The sequence below is a fragment of the Python bivittatus genome, unplaced genomic scaffold (assembly GCF_059951505.1).
Source record: "Python bivittatus isolate LINGU-HERP-01145 unplaced genomic scaffold, Pbiv_v1 ctg000700_np1212, whole genome shotgun sequence".
Classification (NCBI taxonomy): domain Eukaryota; kingdom Metazoa; phylum Chordata; class Lepidosauria; order Squamata; family Pythonidae; genus Python; species Python bivittatus.
In genome coordinates, this window is record NW_028277098.1 from 23,640,995 (window position 1) to 23,658,265 (window position 17,271).

Here is a 17,271-nt window from a genome sequence, read left to right on the forward strand (position 1 = left end):
AACTCAGTGAACACGTAGTGAGACAGAAAAAGTGAGAGGCACAGGGAAAAAACTGACAACTCTCACAATCCTATACAGTGGATATTGCACTGAGCTCAGTAGGGTGTGGATTCCAAGGAAATGTGCACAGAATAGGAGCCTCATGGCATATTCTATATTTGTCTAAGTCCCAAAATCTTCAAAGGAGACTATTATTTCCAAATAACCATGAATAAAATTGCAAACCCAAAGCATGACTATTGGTAAGTCTTACTGAGTTAAAAGTTACTGGAATTTAATCCCAGTTTACTGTAGACAGCAGATGTAGGCAAGCTGGTGGTCACCAGATTTTTGCAGTGTGGGAGCCCCAGAAATGGCAAGAGAATCTGGGAGTTGTAGTCCAAACCACCTGGATGACACCTAATTTACTACTCTGTGTAAAGTGTTGCAGCCTGTGTAGTTGAAGTTGAAAAAAAGCCACACATAGATATATCATGCAAAAAATTCTTGTGTGATCTAACCCAGTTATAGGATGGGCATTTACATCCTATATCTGTGAAATGCAGCTTTCTATCTTTCAGTGTTTTGTTGGTGGATTTTGTAGGCACACAATGCATACAAAAGGTTGTATGGTTCCTGGAACCACCGAACCATGGATTTCACTGGGTGATTATGGGTATCTCACGGGATCATTGTGTCCTCAATGAAGGGGGAGAGAGTACTCTGTTTCTCTTAGCTTCTTGATGGAAGAAGGGAATAAAAATATAATAAATATGATAAAAATAGAAGAATTTTCTATTTTTATCATATTTATTATGCAGTATCTGTGAGCATACAACCAAAATTTTCTTTTCATGGATTCAGCCATCTCTGTTAAATACACAGTGTTTGCATTCATGTGCCTTTAAAACAAAATTGCAGTACTGACAAAGCCAGCTTAAGCAATCTCAATGACATGATTTCTACCATCACCACCCACCACTTTCTTCATTCTTTTGTGACATCAATTTCAGGTTTAAGATTCTTTTGGCTTATTAATGTTTAAGTAGTTTTTCACACATTATCTTTATAAAGAGTGAATTATTGATATAGTGACAAGCTAAGAACACTATGAATTGCAGTGTCTCCTCCCAACTCATTCAAAACACTGTGAAAAATATTCTCTATCAATGGCTATTTTGCATATTATAAAAGAGGGAAGTCCTGAAGTTTCTTTGGATAAAATGAGTTGTAAGTTTCTATGAAGGAAAGTTAACTGGGTGAAGCAAAGGTGAAAAGAGTTTGGTACTAATCCATGTTTAACTACATAATATCATTTGTTGAAAGAAAAACTGCTTAATTAAATTGAAAAGTCAGGAATATTGTGTTCTCCAGGGTGTAGTGATAGGATTGTCTTTACAACTGAAAGGTAATGTTATAATTTTCAGAGCTTCACAAAGAACAAAGAACCTCTTCTAGCCTTTCCCTGAAAAGAACTTCAGTCTTCAGCAATGATAAGCAGAGATTTGGAGGTATCTGACATGCCAAATCCCATTCTTTTGTAAATCTTGGCTTTATACAACATTTCAACCATGTTATATTAGATTTTTTGAAGGATAATCAATAGGCATGATGTATATCTGAAAACACTGTCCAAAGTGAATCTCTTTCAGAAGCCAGAAACAAAAGCACAGGTTTTCTGCTTAAAATCTACTCTGAGCAGTGGGGGAGGCAAAAGCCGCTGGGGAGCAAATTAAAATCTGGTTCTGACCATGGCTTTCCTCACTGAAAGCAAAAGTCACCCTGAGCCTGCTGTAACTTATTCCAGCTGGCAATAGTCCCTTAGGAGACCTATTGCAAATTGGGAATGTTTAAGGATGGCAGCTACGTGGAGAGAATTCTTACATATGGCTATGGAGAATTACTTTCTAGGTTCTTGGTTTCATTGGTTAGTGAAGAGAAAAGTAGAGATAGGACTCGGTGTCTAAATTGTAAGGATATCCACCACTCTTAATCTGTGTAGTTGATATGACATTTTCAGAGACATTAATAAATTTAAGGATTCTGATAGAAAACAAGATTTCTACTTTACACAAAATTAAATCCATGTCTGAACTGGAGATGATCTATGGAAGTCTAAATAAAAGTTTGACCTCTGTTCTTCTATTCTATTGCCCTTAAGTAAAATAAATAAAAGACCCAAATAGATTTTTAAACAATGACTGTAAATGCCCTCATAAGTGTGCTAGGCCTAGGTCTCAAGTTGTGGTTGATAGGCTCAATTCTCCACTTCAATACTGAAAATCCTGGTTTACGGCAATCTATACAACCTAGAAGAATGAGGTGGTAGAATTTTTGCTATAAATCACATCACTTTGCATCATAGACTTGAATGAAAGAAAAGAAAATTGAAATCTTTGTAAGTAGAAATTTAAACAACGAGGCAAGAGCCAGGTTAGTACTTCTCTCTGATATGCTGGTGAAGATAAGAGTATAGGCAGAAATAGTGTTTCCAGGTTGGAGCTATATAGTCATTTCACCTCAAAATTCTGTGTCTGGAAGCATCAGAAAGGCCAGAAGCACTAGTTGCAGAAGGTGACTTTGTTCAACTTGAAACAGATGTGGTAGGACAAGATGGAATTTAATGAATGGCATGGAAATCTTCTGAGACTTTGAAATGTCAAAAATAATAAATTATTTTAAAATATGTTTCTCCTACTCCTAATGGTCAGATTCATGGACTCTTAGGTAATGAATGTTTGGTTCTGACATAGCATATTGTATAAACTCTACCATTGTAATTTGTAAACCAAGATTTGGCAGGGGGAAGGTTTAACCATGTTGTGTAAAGCCAATCCATTGTGTATGAATGGAACTATACTGCTTATCCTAATTTGCAATAGCAGAGGCAAAATATTTTTCAATCCTCTTTTATAAATGGGTTTAAACAGATAAAAAAATGAATCCGATCCTTAATTTGGTTAAGTGTTTTTCTATATACAGTTGAATGCTATTATATTCTTGTCAAATCTATTCCTGCTACTTGGAATCATGGAATACTAGGCAATTTCTGGAGGAAGTCAGAGATCTGAGCACGAAACACTTTTCACATGGTCAGAGCGGTGTCAAAGTACTTCCAGTGAGGAGCAGCTGTTTTGATCTGGAAGCAGCATTTTGAATTCAAAATGTTTTGCATGCTATTACACACTAGTAGATTAGCTTGACAGGACTGACAACTGTCAAGTCATTTTCTTGTTTAAATATCTTTTCATCAAAGAGCAGTATTCCATCTCCTGAACACCTTGGATTGATTTGGGGTTGGGGGGGAAAACGATGAAGACGCTATCATGCACTTGAAAGTTTCCTTACAAAGCTCTCTACTGAAATGAATAAGAGAATGTGTTGTATCCCCTGCTCCTACACTTCCTGAAATTGTTAATGTTCAGTCTTTATCTAATGAAAGCATTTTTTTTTTATCATTATTGATTCACTATGGAAAGCCCTGCAAATTTGAATGTCATTTACAAAGAATACATTAAACTCAACCTAAAGTTTTTCTCTCCCTTCCATAGTTAAGAAGGGAGAAACAACAAAACTGTTCTTTCTTGTGAATTGGAAGTTGCTGTTCAAGAATCACCTACTTCCAGAGGTGCTAAACTTTTCTGGGCTGAGGACCTTATCTGACCTTTGACTTACACTTAATTAAAATGAGATATGATTAATACAATAACTCCAATAATATGCATTTAATAACTCTTCTTTTTATCACATTAAAAATCAAAACTACTTTTATATTGAAAGTCTTCAGACATGACACTCAGAGCTTTCAAGCCACAATGTCTCAGGATTTATCTCTCTGCTTTTCTGACTTCTGGTTTTGTTCTATAAAGCCTTCAATGGCTTTGTATGCAGCTATCTCCAGGATGGCTCAATTCAATTAGAATTGATCCAGCCAACAGAATTGCCCCAGGAAAAACTCCTGGCAGTTACCTAGTTCAGGAAGGTGAGGGGAACAAACTTAGGATGTCACTGAAGTTGAATGGGTCAGATGATTACGGGGTTGACTTGATTGAAATTGGTTGTGTTTTTAATTTGTTTATTATGACTACGTTTTCAACCACTTTACCATGGATGTTTTATTTCTGTAATTACCATGGATGTTTTAATTGCTGTTAACTGCTGGAAGTCTTTGATGAATTTTGGATTTACATATATGAAATGAAGGAATGAAGGAATACATACATTGTTCCTCCCCTTTTCCCTTCTAAAATGTAGGCACTTACCTCATGTTATTATTACCCAGGTTCTGGCACTTACTGATGCAACTTGAGGCTGAGCTAAGAACATGGACATACAGTACCTCCCTTACAACATACAGTGGCAGAAGAAGAAAAGACCACAAATTTATCCCACCCTGGTACTATGATAGGATCTTGGGAACTTAAGGCAAAGGATCAGGTATTTTTCAATACATAGAGTGGTGTCTCAAGATTTTTAAAATCACAGCCTGGGGACAAGACAAGGTCACTACTTTGTGACCCAAGGGTAAAATTATGATGGCCAGACCATTCATCACTAGGGAGGAAAGGTTCATGACTTCCTAAACTCAGTACCTTCACCCTGAGTATTCCATGTTTCCTATTTTTTCCCTCCTATTAGTAATTTTGAAATTCTTTAAATATCCCACTGCCAAGTTTCCAAGGGAGATCTTGTTGACTTAAACTCATCTTGACTTATTCAGTCTTTCACTTTCCTTTTCCATTGGATACTGCCTCACAATGATACCCACAAGTCAAAAAAGTCACTTTAAAAAAAACTATCTTGTGAGATTTACACTGATACTCCATATTCCCTTAGCACTTCCTGTCAGCCCCACCAGGTAGACCAGACCAGGAAATCAACTCCACAGGAAGGCAAAATCTTTTTTTGAGACTGGCTATAATAACAGAATCTTGCAAGTCTGATTGTGCTGTATCTTCCCCTCTTTCTTATAGTTTAGTGAATCAGGGAGGCATCTGCCTGAGCTACTTATAGCTACTTATGAAGATTACCTGGCTGTTCTGGGCTGAAAATTCTTCAGCCCCTTTTGCCTAAGCAATGGAGCCTGCATGTCTCCATCAAGGTCATCTTCCATCTCCACACCTCCCTATATTTTAAACAGAGCTTAAGAGAAGGTATATTAATTCTGTGCACCTTACTGAGATTTTCAGTAATAATAGCGGAAATGGTGTGTTATGGTATAATGCTTTATGTCAGTTCAAATAATTTTTGCAGCAATCTAAATCAGTTCTGTACGCTTCCCTTTCAAGCCTGCAACAATGGCGGCATCTTTATCTCAAAGTCTTGGGAGGAAAGCTAAAAAAAAATAAGTTTGATTATTTTATACTGAACCAGACCAAATCCAGCTAGATCTTTTTATTTTATTCTCTTTATTTTGTTAACAAATAAGACTTCCTAATTAAGGATGGAGATTGTTAGGATGCTGTGGACTTGCCTCTCTGCTGGTGGAGTGGAGATTCGCTGGCAGAAGTATATGTATTTTAACCTAGAGGGGGCCATTTATGAACATAGAAAAACATGGATAAAAATCAACTACTGACAATATTTCAATCGGGGGGGGCTAAATGTGCATTCTGGAACAGGCCTGTATTCCTCTATCAACTGCCTCTATCTTCTGTCAGAATGAGGCTGGTGTAGCTATTCCCTTCTCCCCCTCCATAAACACAGGCACCGCATTCGATGCATGCTGGATTGTTTCTGAACACTGGCAATCATTTCACACAAACGGTATTCCCTGCTCCTGTTCTAAAGATCTGAATAATTACACAAATGAATAATTCACAATTAATTACTTAATTAAATTAAGAGTCTGTGCAAAACACTAGCAAAATCCATGATATCGCAACAGTAAACAAATCTATTTTTCAGTAATCAGTGAGGCTGTAATGGGATTAGACAATCATGTTTCTCACAAACCAGCACAATAAATGTTTTTAGCTGACCCCTCTGCAGCAGCCTTTTTGCCACTCCTGTCATTTTTTTTTTTTAAGTCTAAGTTGGAGGAGATAAAGAATGCCATGTGGCTAAAATTCTGAGACTGACAATTGCATTTTCTTTCCCTGGAAAGTCAAAAGAGATTTCTATACCATAATATAAAATGGTATAAAACATTTTGCAGCGAAATAATAAGAAACAAAACAAGATAAAGAAGCCAACCGTTGTCCTACCTTTCCAATCAGCTCAGCAATTTTGGGTACTGGTTTCCCTTTCTGATGCTGTATGGATGGTGGGCTCTGTCCTTCCCAGTCCTGAAGTTCTTCAAGGCTTTCCAGATAAAGGAAAGCCTTCAGCCCTGTGCAGTAATCTTCAATTACAGTATAGTCTTGATTATGAATTGCACTGCACACCTATAATAAATAGAAAGCCAACATTATTATGGAAATGTGTGCTTACTGATGTTATGGCCAGAAGGCTTGTTTCTAACGATCACAGATAACAGCCACCCAGAATCTGTGACTTTATAAGACATCCACTGATCCTGGATTGTTTCACCTGCTAATCTATTATGCAAGTAATAAATAACTTGAAAAAAATGAACACACCATTCTGCATTCTCCCTCTTGCTCTTCTTTACTTGGTAAGTGTACCAGGCATCAACATTTCATAGGTCCTGATCTGCCACTTCTGTTTTTTCAAGTATTCTGTATTTTTAAATTATTGATGTGTAGTACAGTAAAACTTATTTTGATATACCCAATTATTAGTAGGTTCCGGTAAAGTTAATGAGGGTGTTATAAAGGATTTTACTGGAAGATAAAAATACTCTTCTTGAGCAGAGTAACTGGAAAGCTTTCACATGACAGAACTCATCACATAACAGGCAGATGTATTATTTTTGGTTACCTTACTACTTGAATTAGGAATAAACTATTAAATGCAATCCTTGTGTCTAGGATACAGTACAGATGTTCAGCAAGAATGCAATATACAGCTGTTGAGTTTTAGTTGCAAAGCATATGTTTAGCATGCAGACTTCCAGGCTCAATTCCCAGTATGTCCAGATAGGAATGGAAAAACTCTTCCTGAAACCCTGAAAAGCTACTACTAAGTTAGCAATATGACTGATTCAGCCTAAGGCAGCTTCCTAATGTCTGTATGAGTGAACTGTATTACTAACAAAGAATGTTATTATTCCTAAACAAGTATCCTTGCATGTGTCAAGAAATATAAAATGGTCAACTATCTCAAGGGGAAAAAAGATATTAAACATGCACACACATACACACAGAGGCCATCTATAATTAACTCATTCAACTTTCAAGGCCACAGCTAATAACATCCTAGATAACATTATCAAACTTTCATTTCTGGTGTCAAGTGCTATATTACAAGCTTTTATTTGAAGAGGGAGGAATACATGTTACCCTTTAAAACAATGTGCATACAGCTGTGCAGGAAGAAACAAGAAATAAGTATAAAATATGCGCAAGAACATTTCTTATGCAGCCCATTTACATTACTTAAAATCTGTTTCTCTGGAGGAACATTGCAAGCATTAATTAGGTCTGCTATGCTTCCCATAGATTTAAGCTCTCTCTCCTTTTCTCTCCCTCTCTCCCTTTCTCTCCTCCCTTCTTCAATTCCTTCAGAACAATTATAGAGATTATCTTTATAATTTCTTCCACAGGTTATTTAACTGTAAAACTCAACCAATGGTTTATTTAAATTTCTAATTTTTAAACATATGAGGAACACTTTTCTTACCTCTTCAGAAAAAGCAAGGGAGCACCGATTATGCAGGTAAAAAGTATAATGTCCTATATACTTCAAATAAATCAGATCGCTCTGCTGAAACCTTGTTCTCATTTGACAATGTGTATGCACTTGAGATATACAAGAGTTCTAATTTCTAATTAATGGTTATCATTTATTTATGAGATAAACTGAAATAACAGCATAATTATTCTGAATTAGGAAGCTATCTGGTTTAACTACTAGCTAGTAGATAGTAGTGATATCTACCTATAAAGATGAGATTCTTGTAAGAATAAGCCGTAGAATGCAGATGATAAGCATGTTCGGATAAAAAAAAACTACTCACTCAAACATATTTTGGTGGATCTGAAATAGCTACAGTTAGTGTAAAATTAAGGCAAACAGAGTCTGTTTGCCCCTCAAAACAATATGTAGTAGTGTTACATGGGTTGCATTCTGATTTTAAACCATGCAATGGGGTAGAACCACTGAATGATTTCACTCTGAACTTAGCGCCTTCTGAAATGCATCATTTAGGAGAGATTAATTGCTATAAATTAAATAGATAAATAAATTGTGGTTTTATTATGTTTTCTCATCCCAAGGATCTGTATTACTATTCCCAGAGTTGGAAACAGGTGAGCAATTCTATGTCTGGAAGGCTCATGAGCTATAAGAAAACAGGAGAACCCAGTTTGTGGTTTTTATGAGATGTATAGTTTATTAGAGAACTATGATGTCACTGTGCCATTGACTACTGGGTGTGGAGAATTATGTAAATTCGTTCAACACATCTGAGGAGCACCAGTTTGGGGACAGCTGCTAGAGATTAACTCACTTACCTGAATGTCTTCCTCCACTGAGTTGTTCCCTTCGGGTTATTTAATTAATTAATTAATTAATTAATTAATTAATTAATAGACTTGTCCCTGCCCATCTCCCCACAACGAGGGACTCTGGGCAGCTTACAACAAACTAATGTCCAAAATCCATAGTGATATTGTCAGTTTGTACACATTGTCCATACATTTATTATGTCAATTACTGGAAATGCTTACATGTGGCATTGTCCATAGTTTCCATTCTTTATACCAGCTATCCAGGACTTCAGGATATAAATAAGTAAATTGCAAAGGCAGACTATTCTACTACGTTAATTGTCACATGTTGTGCTTATACTATTAAAACTGAATTATTTACATGTACTGCATTTAAAAATAATGTTAACAATCAAAGGACAGGAAAGTGAGTTTTGGAGACCTTTCCAGGCAATGGAGATGGCAGCCTCTTTCATCTGTGCTGTAGCGATGGCAGCACATTCTTGAGAGATCACAAATGTTTCACTCTGCCATCATTTCTTCCACATCTTTGTTGAAGTGATAAAATTCCAGCATTTACAAGAATGCCATCTTAGTTTCTCCAAAAGATGGAGACTTAGTTCAGCTTTGGAACTAAACAACAGAAGATTGCTAAGTAAAAGAGCTTTCCAAATGCCATCCTATTAAGAAGTCATCCTTTGACCTTGTAATTTCATATTGATGGGATAAGCAATGAAAATTCTTTACTCAGTATCTTTGAAAGGTCCTAGAATAGACAAGCTATTTTGTATTTTTACCTTTAATCTGCTTGACCTTTCTTTGAAATGTAATGGTAAAGCACTAAAAGTATGCATGCAGTATTTTTATCCTGTATTGTGAAGGAACCAAATTTGCCACTGTTTTTATTTTATGTTATTTTTTTACTTTAAAAAGTTAAAACAATTTTCCTAGTTTTAGAAAAGCATTAATGGAAGATCTATCTTGATTTTTTAAAATTAAATAGAGACCATTTTGGGAAGTAGAGAAAACTACATTAAAATATTTTAGGCAAGAGGCATTGATCCTCATTAGATATAAAGTTCTTATTAAAGGAGACAAGGGCCAGCTGAAATCTGAAACTTGTTTTGAATATTATATATCATACTTTAGTCAAATGCAGCTAATATCTGTGAGGCTACAAATTCCAGTCCTACCACATTAGAAATTCAAAATCTTTTAAATAGGTTATTAGTGAAAAAAGAAATATTTTGAAGTCCTGTACAGAACATTTTATGTTTTTTGGTCTTTGCTGACACAAAGCTTTCTTCAGATTTTGAGGTTCATTTATTGCATTTTAAAGCCAAAACTGCATTGCAAAATTGCTGAATGGAAGATAACAGCACTCTAATATACAGTTTAAGGGTTGTGAGTCAGCTCATACTGTTTTCAAATGCAGAAGTAATTATATAATTGAATGTTCTTAATTTTTTTTTAATCATCTGATAATAGTGATGCCCTTACAATGCAGTTTAGGTCTCATTATGATGCAGTAGAAGATCCCTGCCCCTAAAAACCTGATCACTAAGAATCTAATGAATATAGAATTTGCCCATAAGCTGGAAGACTATACATTTAGTACCACTTAATTATTGTTATTATTATTATTATTAATAATATTAATAATAATAATAATAATTCCAAAGGAATTAAATCCATAAATACAATCTTCAGAGTCTACCTACCCCCCTAGATTTGGCATTTATCAGATGCCACTGAAATAAATGACAAAGTGGCCAAGATTAAATCCTCAATATACAAAGAAATCTACAGAGTCTTTATTGAAGTGGCACCTACCATCTTCTACTGTTTATGAAATTAATGACACAATCTTTATATCTGTAAGAAACTCAGCAGTGCGCTATATGAGTATCTTCTCATATATAAGATTAATTGGGCTATATGTTCTAATCCTTGATTAAGGAACAAGGTTTTCTGTAGCTCTGGTTCATTGTTTCTGGTTCTTTGTTTCTGGTTCTTTTTTTGATTTTTTAGTCATGAACTCTAACTTGCATCTTGATTTTACATCTTATTTAGACAATGGTTTTGGCTTACACCTTGGTTCTGATTAGACTTACTTCCAGGACTTTAGTTATCTTTTTTTGATGCCCAAGGTCCAAAATAATATGCTTCAACCTTAATGTCCATTTGTGTCTATGTGTTTGGGCCACATTCTGAGATATTATTCACATATGAATTTTCATCCCTGATGTTTCTCCCTGTGCAGTCTTAGTACTTGACAGCAAGTTGAATACCTAACTGGAATGATAAGGTAGGATATATATTTTCTTTAATAAACAAATAACAATGATAAAATCCCTACTATCCTCCATTGACCTTACATGATTTGGAAAGTCCACAGATATGACAGTAATTAATTAATTCAAGTTGTTTGTTGATACAGTGAGTTGAGAAATTATAGACAATTAAAGAACATAAATAACATTGGTTATTTGCATGTATTTTGGCATAAAGAGTGGGAATAACCACCCATTTCTTAATTTGGGGTAAGAATTTTAAAATATATTGTATGTTTCTTGGGATTTTGAAATGAAATTAATTCAACTTTTTTTTTTCATGTTTAATGGACCACTTAGATAATGTTTAGAAAGGGTTGGTCATCAACTTCATAAAATTGGAAGTGTAAAATGATTGAGGGAACACTGATACATGGTATATGGACTTGTTCCAATTTTGTCCATTTTTAATTTAATATTAATACGTTTTTCAACATGGGCTTGAGAAGATGAATATAAGCATACTAACGTGAAGCTGAACTGCATATTAAAAATTTAGAATATATCACTATATGAAGAACTTTGGATTTCTGGAGCAAGAAATGTAGGAAAGTGTTACAATGGAAAGACAATGTTATTTCAGATTTAGAATCTTGGACTGATGATACCTGTTTGCTCTCCACTTATGAACTGGTTCTCTATGTAATGGAAAGACTATCTAATATTGCTCTGCATGATGCATGATGCTGTCTTTACAAATTTAGGTTTTTTTCTATATGTCGGATAATACTTTATCTTTCCCCCTCTTTTGTTATTCTGGAGTTTTTAAATCTGTGTTTTGTTTCTTTTCTGTTCATTTTTTGTTTATTAAAGCAAATGAAACCTACAGTCAGGTCCAGAAATATTGGGACATCGACACAATTCTAACATCTTTGGCTCTATACACCACCACAATGGATTTGGAATGAAACAAACACAATGTGCGTAAACTGCAGACTGTCAGCTTTAATTTGAGGGTATGTACATCCAACTCAGGTGAACGGTGTAGGAATTACAACAGTTTGCATATGTGCCTCCCACTTGTGAAGGGACCAAAAGTAATGGGACAATTGGCTTCTCAGCTGTTCCATGGCCAGGTGTGTGATATTCCCTCAGTACCACAATTACAACGTGCAGATAAAAGGCCCAGAGTTCATTTCAAGTGTGCTATTTGCATTTGGAATCTGTTGATGTCAACTCTCAAGATGAGATCCAAAGAGCTGTCACTATCAGTGAAGCAAGCCATCATTAGGCTGAAGAAACAAAACAAACCCATCAGAGAGATAGCAGGAACATTAGGCGTGGCCAAAACAACTGTTTGGAACATTCTCAAAAAGAAGGAACACACCTGTGAGCTCAGCAACACCAAAAGACCCGGGAGACAACGGAAAACAACTGTGGTGGATGACCGAAGAATCCGTTCCCTGGTGAAGAAAACACCCTTCACAACAGTTGGCCAGATCAAGAACACTCTCCAGGAGGTAGGTGTATGTGTGTCAAAGTCAACAATCAAAAGAAGACGTCACCAGAGTGAATACAGAGGGTTCACCACAAGATGTAAACCATTGGTGAGCCTCAAAAACAGGAAGGCCAGATTAGAGTTTGCCAAACGACATCTAAAAGCCTTCACAGTTCTGGAACAACATCCTATGGACAGATGAGACCAAGATCAACTTGTACCAGAGTGATGGGAAGAGAAGAGTATGGAGAAGGAAAGGAACTGCTCATGATCCTAAGCATACCACCTCATTAGTGAAGCATGGTGGTGGTAGTGTCATGGCGTGGGCATGTATGGCTGCCAATGGAACTGGTTCTCTTGTATTTATTGATGATGTGACTCCTGACAAAAGCAGCAGGATGAATTCTGCAGTGTTTTGGGCAATATTATCTGCTCACATTCAGCCAAATGCTGCAGAACTCATTGGACGGCGCTTCACAGTACAGATGGACAATGACCCAAAGCATACTGCAAAAGCAACCAAAGAGTTTTTGAAGGGACAGAAGTGGAATGTTATGCAATGGCCAACTCAATCACCTGACCTGAATCCCATTGAGCATGCATTTCACTTGCTGAAGACAAAACTGAAGGGAAAATGCCCCAAGAACAAGCAGGAACTGAAGACAGTTGCAGTAGAGGCCTGGCAGAGCATCACCAGGGATGAAACCCAGCGTCTGGTGATGTCTATGCGTTCCAGGCTTCAGGCTGTGATTGAATGCAATGGATTTGCAACCAAGTATTAAAAAGGAAAAGTTTGATGTATGATTATTATTCTGTCCCATTACTTTTGGTCCCTTAACAAGTGGGAGGCACATATGCAAACTGTTGTAATTCCTACACCGTTCACCTGAGTTGGATGTACATATCCTCAAATTAAAGCTGACAGTCTGCAGTTAACGCACATTGTGTTTGTTTCATTCCAAATCCATTGTGGTGGTGTATAGGGCCAAAGATGTTAGAATTGTGTCGATGTCCCAATATTTCTGGACCTGACTGTATGTTTAAAAAAACAGTGATGACTCTATATGAACTGAGATAAGAACACTCATTTTAAGGCAATGAGTCAGACATCGTTGTTTTAACTATAGAACCCATTCATGTTTCAAACTGGGCTTTAAATCATGATTAAATATAGAACTGGTCTGAATAAATCTTGGCCATTGTTAGGTTCTACAGTAGTCTGGAAGACAAAATTAATCCCAATTCATGCACCACCAGTTTAGTTGTGGCATTCCTTCTTTCTTGCTCAAGGCATCATGAGACAAATTAAATACTATTAACTGCTCCACCAGTAATTTCCAAATTTTATTGCAAGAAACAATTAAAAGCTCCAGTAAGCCCAAAGTATGCACTCATAGGAGCAGTTTCCTTTGGATGAGAAAGCTATATGATTCACTGCGCTGGCCTTTTCTCTTTCTAATCAGTCTCTGTTGGAGCTGGACAATTATCCCTACCTCTGCATCAGGATCATTGAATGAAATTTGCTTTTGATGCAGAGACATATCAAAATTATATGGCTGCAAAGAAGGCTGCTCATGACATCACTGAATGAATTGATGCTCTGGCTTTCTTCTTCCATACTCCCTTCGGATAAGCAGGTCAACCCAAATGTTTAAAAAAAAAAATCAACCAACTAGCTCATGCTAATGATAATTTTACATGTTTTCTTTAAAAATAAATTGTTCCGGATCTCTGTCTGAAAACTGTTGCCAGTCACAGAGCACAATAAAAACAAGTAATCTGACCTGATAGAAAGCAATTCCCTAACTTCTTTTCTAAGATATTTGAGTCCAACATATGCAGGGGCTACTGCCATTTTTTTCTCCCCCCCCCCTTTTTCCTTTTTATTATATGTTTTTGATTATTCTTCTTATTTGTTATTTCTATTGTTTTAAAATTAAGTTTGCTGCTTATGGTTGCCTCAGTGAGATGGGCAGCTATACAAATGAAATCAAATAATAAAAATACATAATATTGTCTGGGTTTGAGATTCCTGGAAGTGCCTGCTTTGCTTCTGTGGGAAATAGGATGTTGGTAGGGTAGATGGCCTTTTGATCTGATCCAGACAAACTCTTTTCATGTCTTTATATAAATGAAGCATGTTTCCCATTTCAGTTTGAAAAGTGTCTCAATCCTATTAAGAGCCCAAATAAAAGATAATATATTTATCTAGCTTAATGTCAACTTGTGAATTGCTTATTCTAGTCATGCTATTGGTTCAAAATAGGGAAAGGTGTACGACAAGGCTGTATACTGTCACCCTGCTTATTTAACCTATATGCAGAGTACATCATGAGAAATGCCAGGCTGGAAGAATCACAAGCCGGAATTAAGATTGCAGGGAGAATCATCAACAACCTCAGATATGCGGACGATACCACCCTAATGGCAGAAAGTGAAGAAGAACTAAAGAGCCTCTTGATGAGGGTGAAAGAGGAGAGTGCAAAAGCTGGCTTGAAACTCAACATTAAAAAAACTAAGATCATGGCATCTGGACCCATCAATTCCTGGCAAATAGAAGGGGTAGAAATGGAAGCAGTAACAGACTTCATTTATTTGGGCTCCAAGATCACCGCAGACGGAGACTGCAGCCATGAAATTAAAAGACGCTTGCTCCTTGGGAGGAAAGCTATGGCAAGCCTAGATAGCATATTAAAAAGCAGAGACGTCACCTTGCCGACAAAGATCCGCATAGTCAAAGCTGTGGTTTTTCCAGTAGTAATGTATGGCTGTGAGAGCTGGACCATAAAAAAGGCCGAGCGCCGAAGAATTGATGCCTTTGAACTGTGGTGCTGGAGAAGACTCTTAAGAGTTCCCTGGACTGCTAGGAGGTCAAACCAGTCAATCTTAAAGGAAATCAACCCTGATTGCTCATTGGAAGGATTGATAATGAAGCTCAAGCTCAGATATTTTGGCCACCTAATGCGAAGAGAGATCTCTTTGGAGAAGACCCTGATGCTGGGAAAGATTGAAGGCAAAAGGAGAAGAGGACAGCAGAGGATGAGATGGTTAGATAGCATCACTGAAGCAATGAGCATGAAACTGACCAAACTCAGGGAGGCAGTGAAGGACAGGAAGGCCTGGCGCAATATGGTTCATGGGGTCACGAAGAGTCGGACACGACTTAACGACTAAACAACAACAACAACAACAAAAGTCATGCTAACCTTAGTATTAGCAGAAAAATGTATTTTGCCACCTTCCTTTATAGCACTAAACAATGGTAAACTATCCCCTTTAAATTCTCGTCTTCAAATTTTCCCACATTACTTTATGCATTGTGAAATCAAGTGATTACATTAATCAGGGAGTGTATATGTATATTATTAATGTCTTTAAATTCTTTCTCTTGGGAAGAGGGAAACCACTCTGCATGGTAGATTAAAGAATGCCAAGAACTGAACTTGTGTTTTTAAAAACCAGCTAATCTCTCTTTAAAATCAGACTTAGCCATTTTTAAGCAGAATCACTGAAATAACTTAGACTAAAGAATGTTTTCTTTCTTTTTTAAAATATAGAGCAGCCTTAAAATACAGAGCAGCATTACAAGTGTAATGTTACCACTGCAGCTCCTATAGAAGACTTTGCTTTCTGCTTCTGCTGAATGGAGAAAGACACCAGGACTGAAAGATGGCTGTCATGAAGCCCAGGCTACCTAGGCATCAACAGGTCTATCTATCTGAAAACTGTCTTAAAACACTGAGACTGAAAACACTAAGCAGAAGGGCACAGAGGGAACTAAAATGCAAGGAATTCTCTTTTTGGAGTACATTCTGGATGGACTTTTCTTGGCCTGCAGAGATGGCACTTTGGACAGACAGAGATCTGTAATGAACAATACTATTAAAGCAAGAATCTTGAGGCCCATACCGCAGGGGCCATATTTTTGTAAACAGCAAGTCTATCAAAACTAGTCAGCAAAACAATTTTTCTGTCTTGGGACCTCAATTTAGTCCTGGAGTGATTAACCTCTCATCCTTTTGAGCCTATTCCTTCAAAACTGCTATATTTTCTTTCTGTTAAAATTGCTTTTGGGCTCCATCAGCTTGGCTGTAAGAATTTGTGAACTCAATTTTGTGTCCACGAAAGAAACGTATTTGTGATCTATGAAAGAAGAAAAGTTCTCTGACCCCTAAAGTCCTATAGGAATAAAGCAACACCCTCCCCCTTTCATACACACAAGACACTGTGCCTTCTGCTTGTCTTTTTGCCCAGATAATTTTCAGGTTTTGCAAGAACAAAATGGATGGTGTTAGAACACTAAAAACAAATCTCAGTTTCTAAAATAATTTCTTCATATGCTTTGAAGAAATGACTTCTTGGCAAGGTAGTCCAGGAGCTGTTGTTGGCTGGGAGGACTGTTTTGGAAAATGCATCAGTTTTCTAATTTTACAATATAACAATGATTTGTATAGCAGTACTTCAGAGCTAAGGATGAATGTATAAAATGTAGATGCTTTCTCCTACATAAGATTAAGATTATTTTCCTTCAGCTTCCTCAGCTGCAAAGCCAGTATTGAAAAATAAATAGTGTTAAACATTGCCTTAGTAAAGCAACAGGATAAAACTGAGACTGAAATGAACATAAAAGCAAGCATGCTTAACGCTCACATTGAAGTTTCCTATTGCTCTCTTCCTCCTCTCCTCTGCATGCATCAAGTTGGAGAGTTTGCTCCAAATCTATGGACAAGATCTGGGATTGTGAGGCTATTAATAATTCATTCTCCTGGCATAATAGCTCTCAGTAGAAGACACTAGTAGATCCAACTTTACAGGTCTAACACTTCCAGCTTCACCATCATCAGGTGAACTGCTTAAAGCAATAAGATTTATAATGAACTGTTCGACAAAGTTTTCAGTGAAGATCAGAAATCCAGCAAGGAAGAAATAATACATCATTAGAACCTTAGTCATTTTGCAATATCCTGGC

The 17,271-nt window shown here is 36.7% G+C and overlaps 1 protein-coding gene across 4 annotated transcripts in view; it reads right to left on the minus strand.

Moving 5' to 3' along the window:
• DPYD (dihydropyrimidine dehydrogenase) overlaps positions 1-17,271 on the minus strand; it is a 578,647-nt gene that overhangs the window by 64,953 nt on the left and 496,423 nt on the right. For all 4 annotated transcript variants that reach the window (XM_088153490.1, XM_088153491.1, XM_088153492.1 and 1 more), the window contains one exon: positions 6,186-6,365. In XM_088153490.1, coding sequence (XP_088009616.1) covers positions 6,186-6,365 — 180 coding nt within the window. The remainder of the gene's footprint in view (positions 1-6,185; positions 6,366-17,271) is intronic.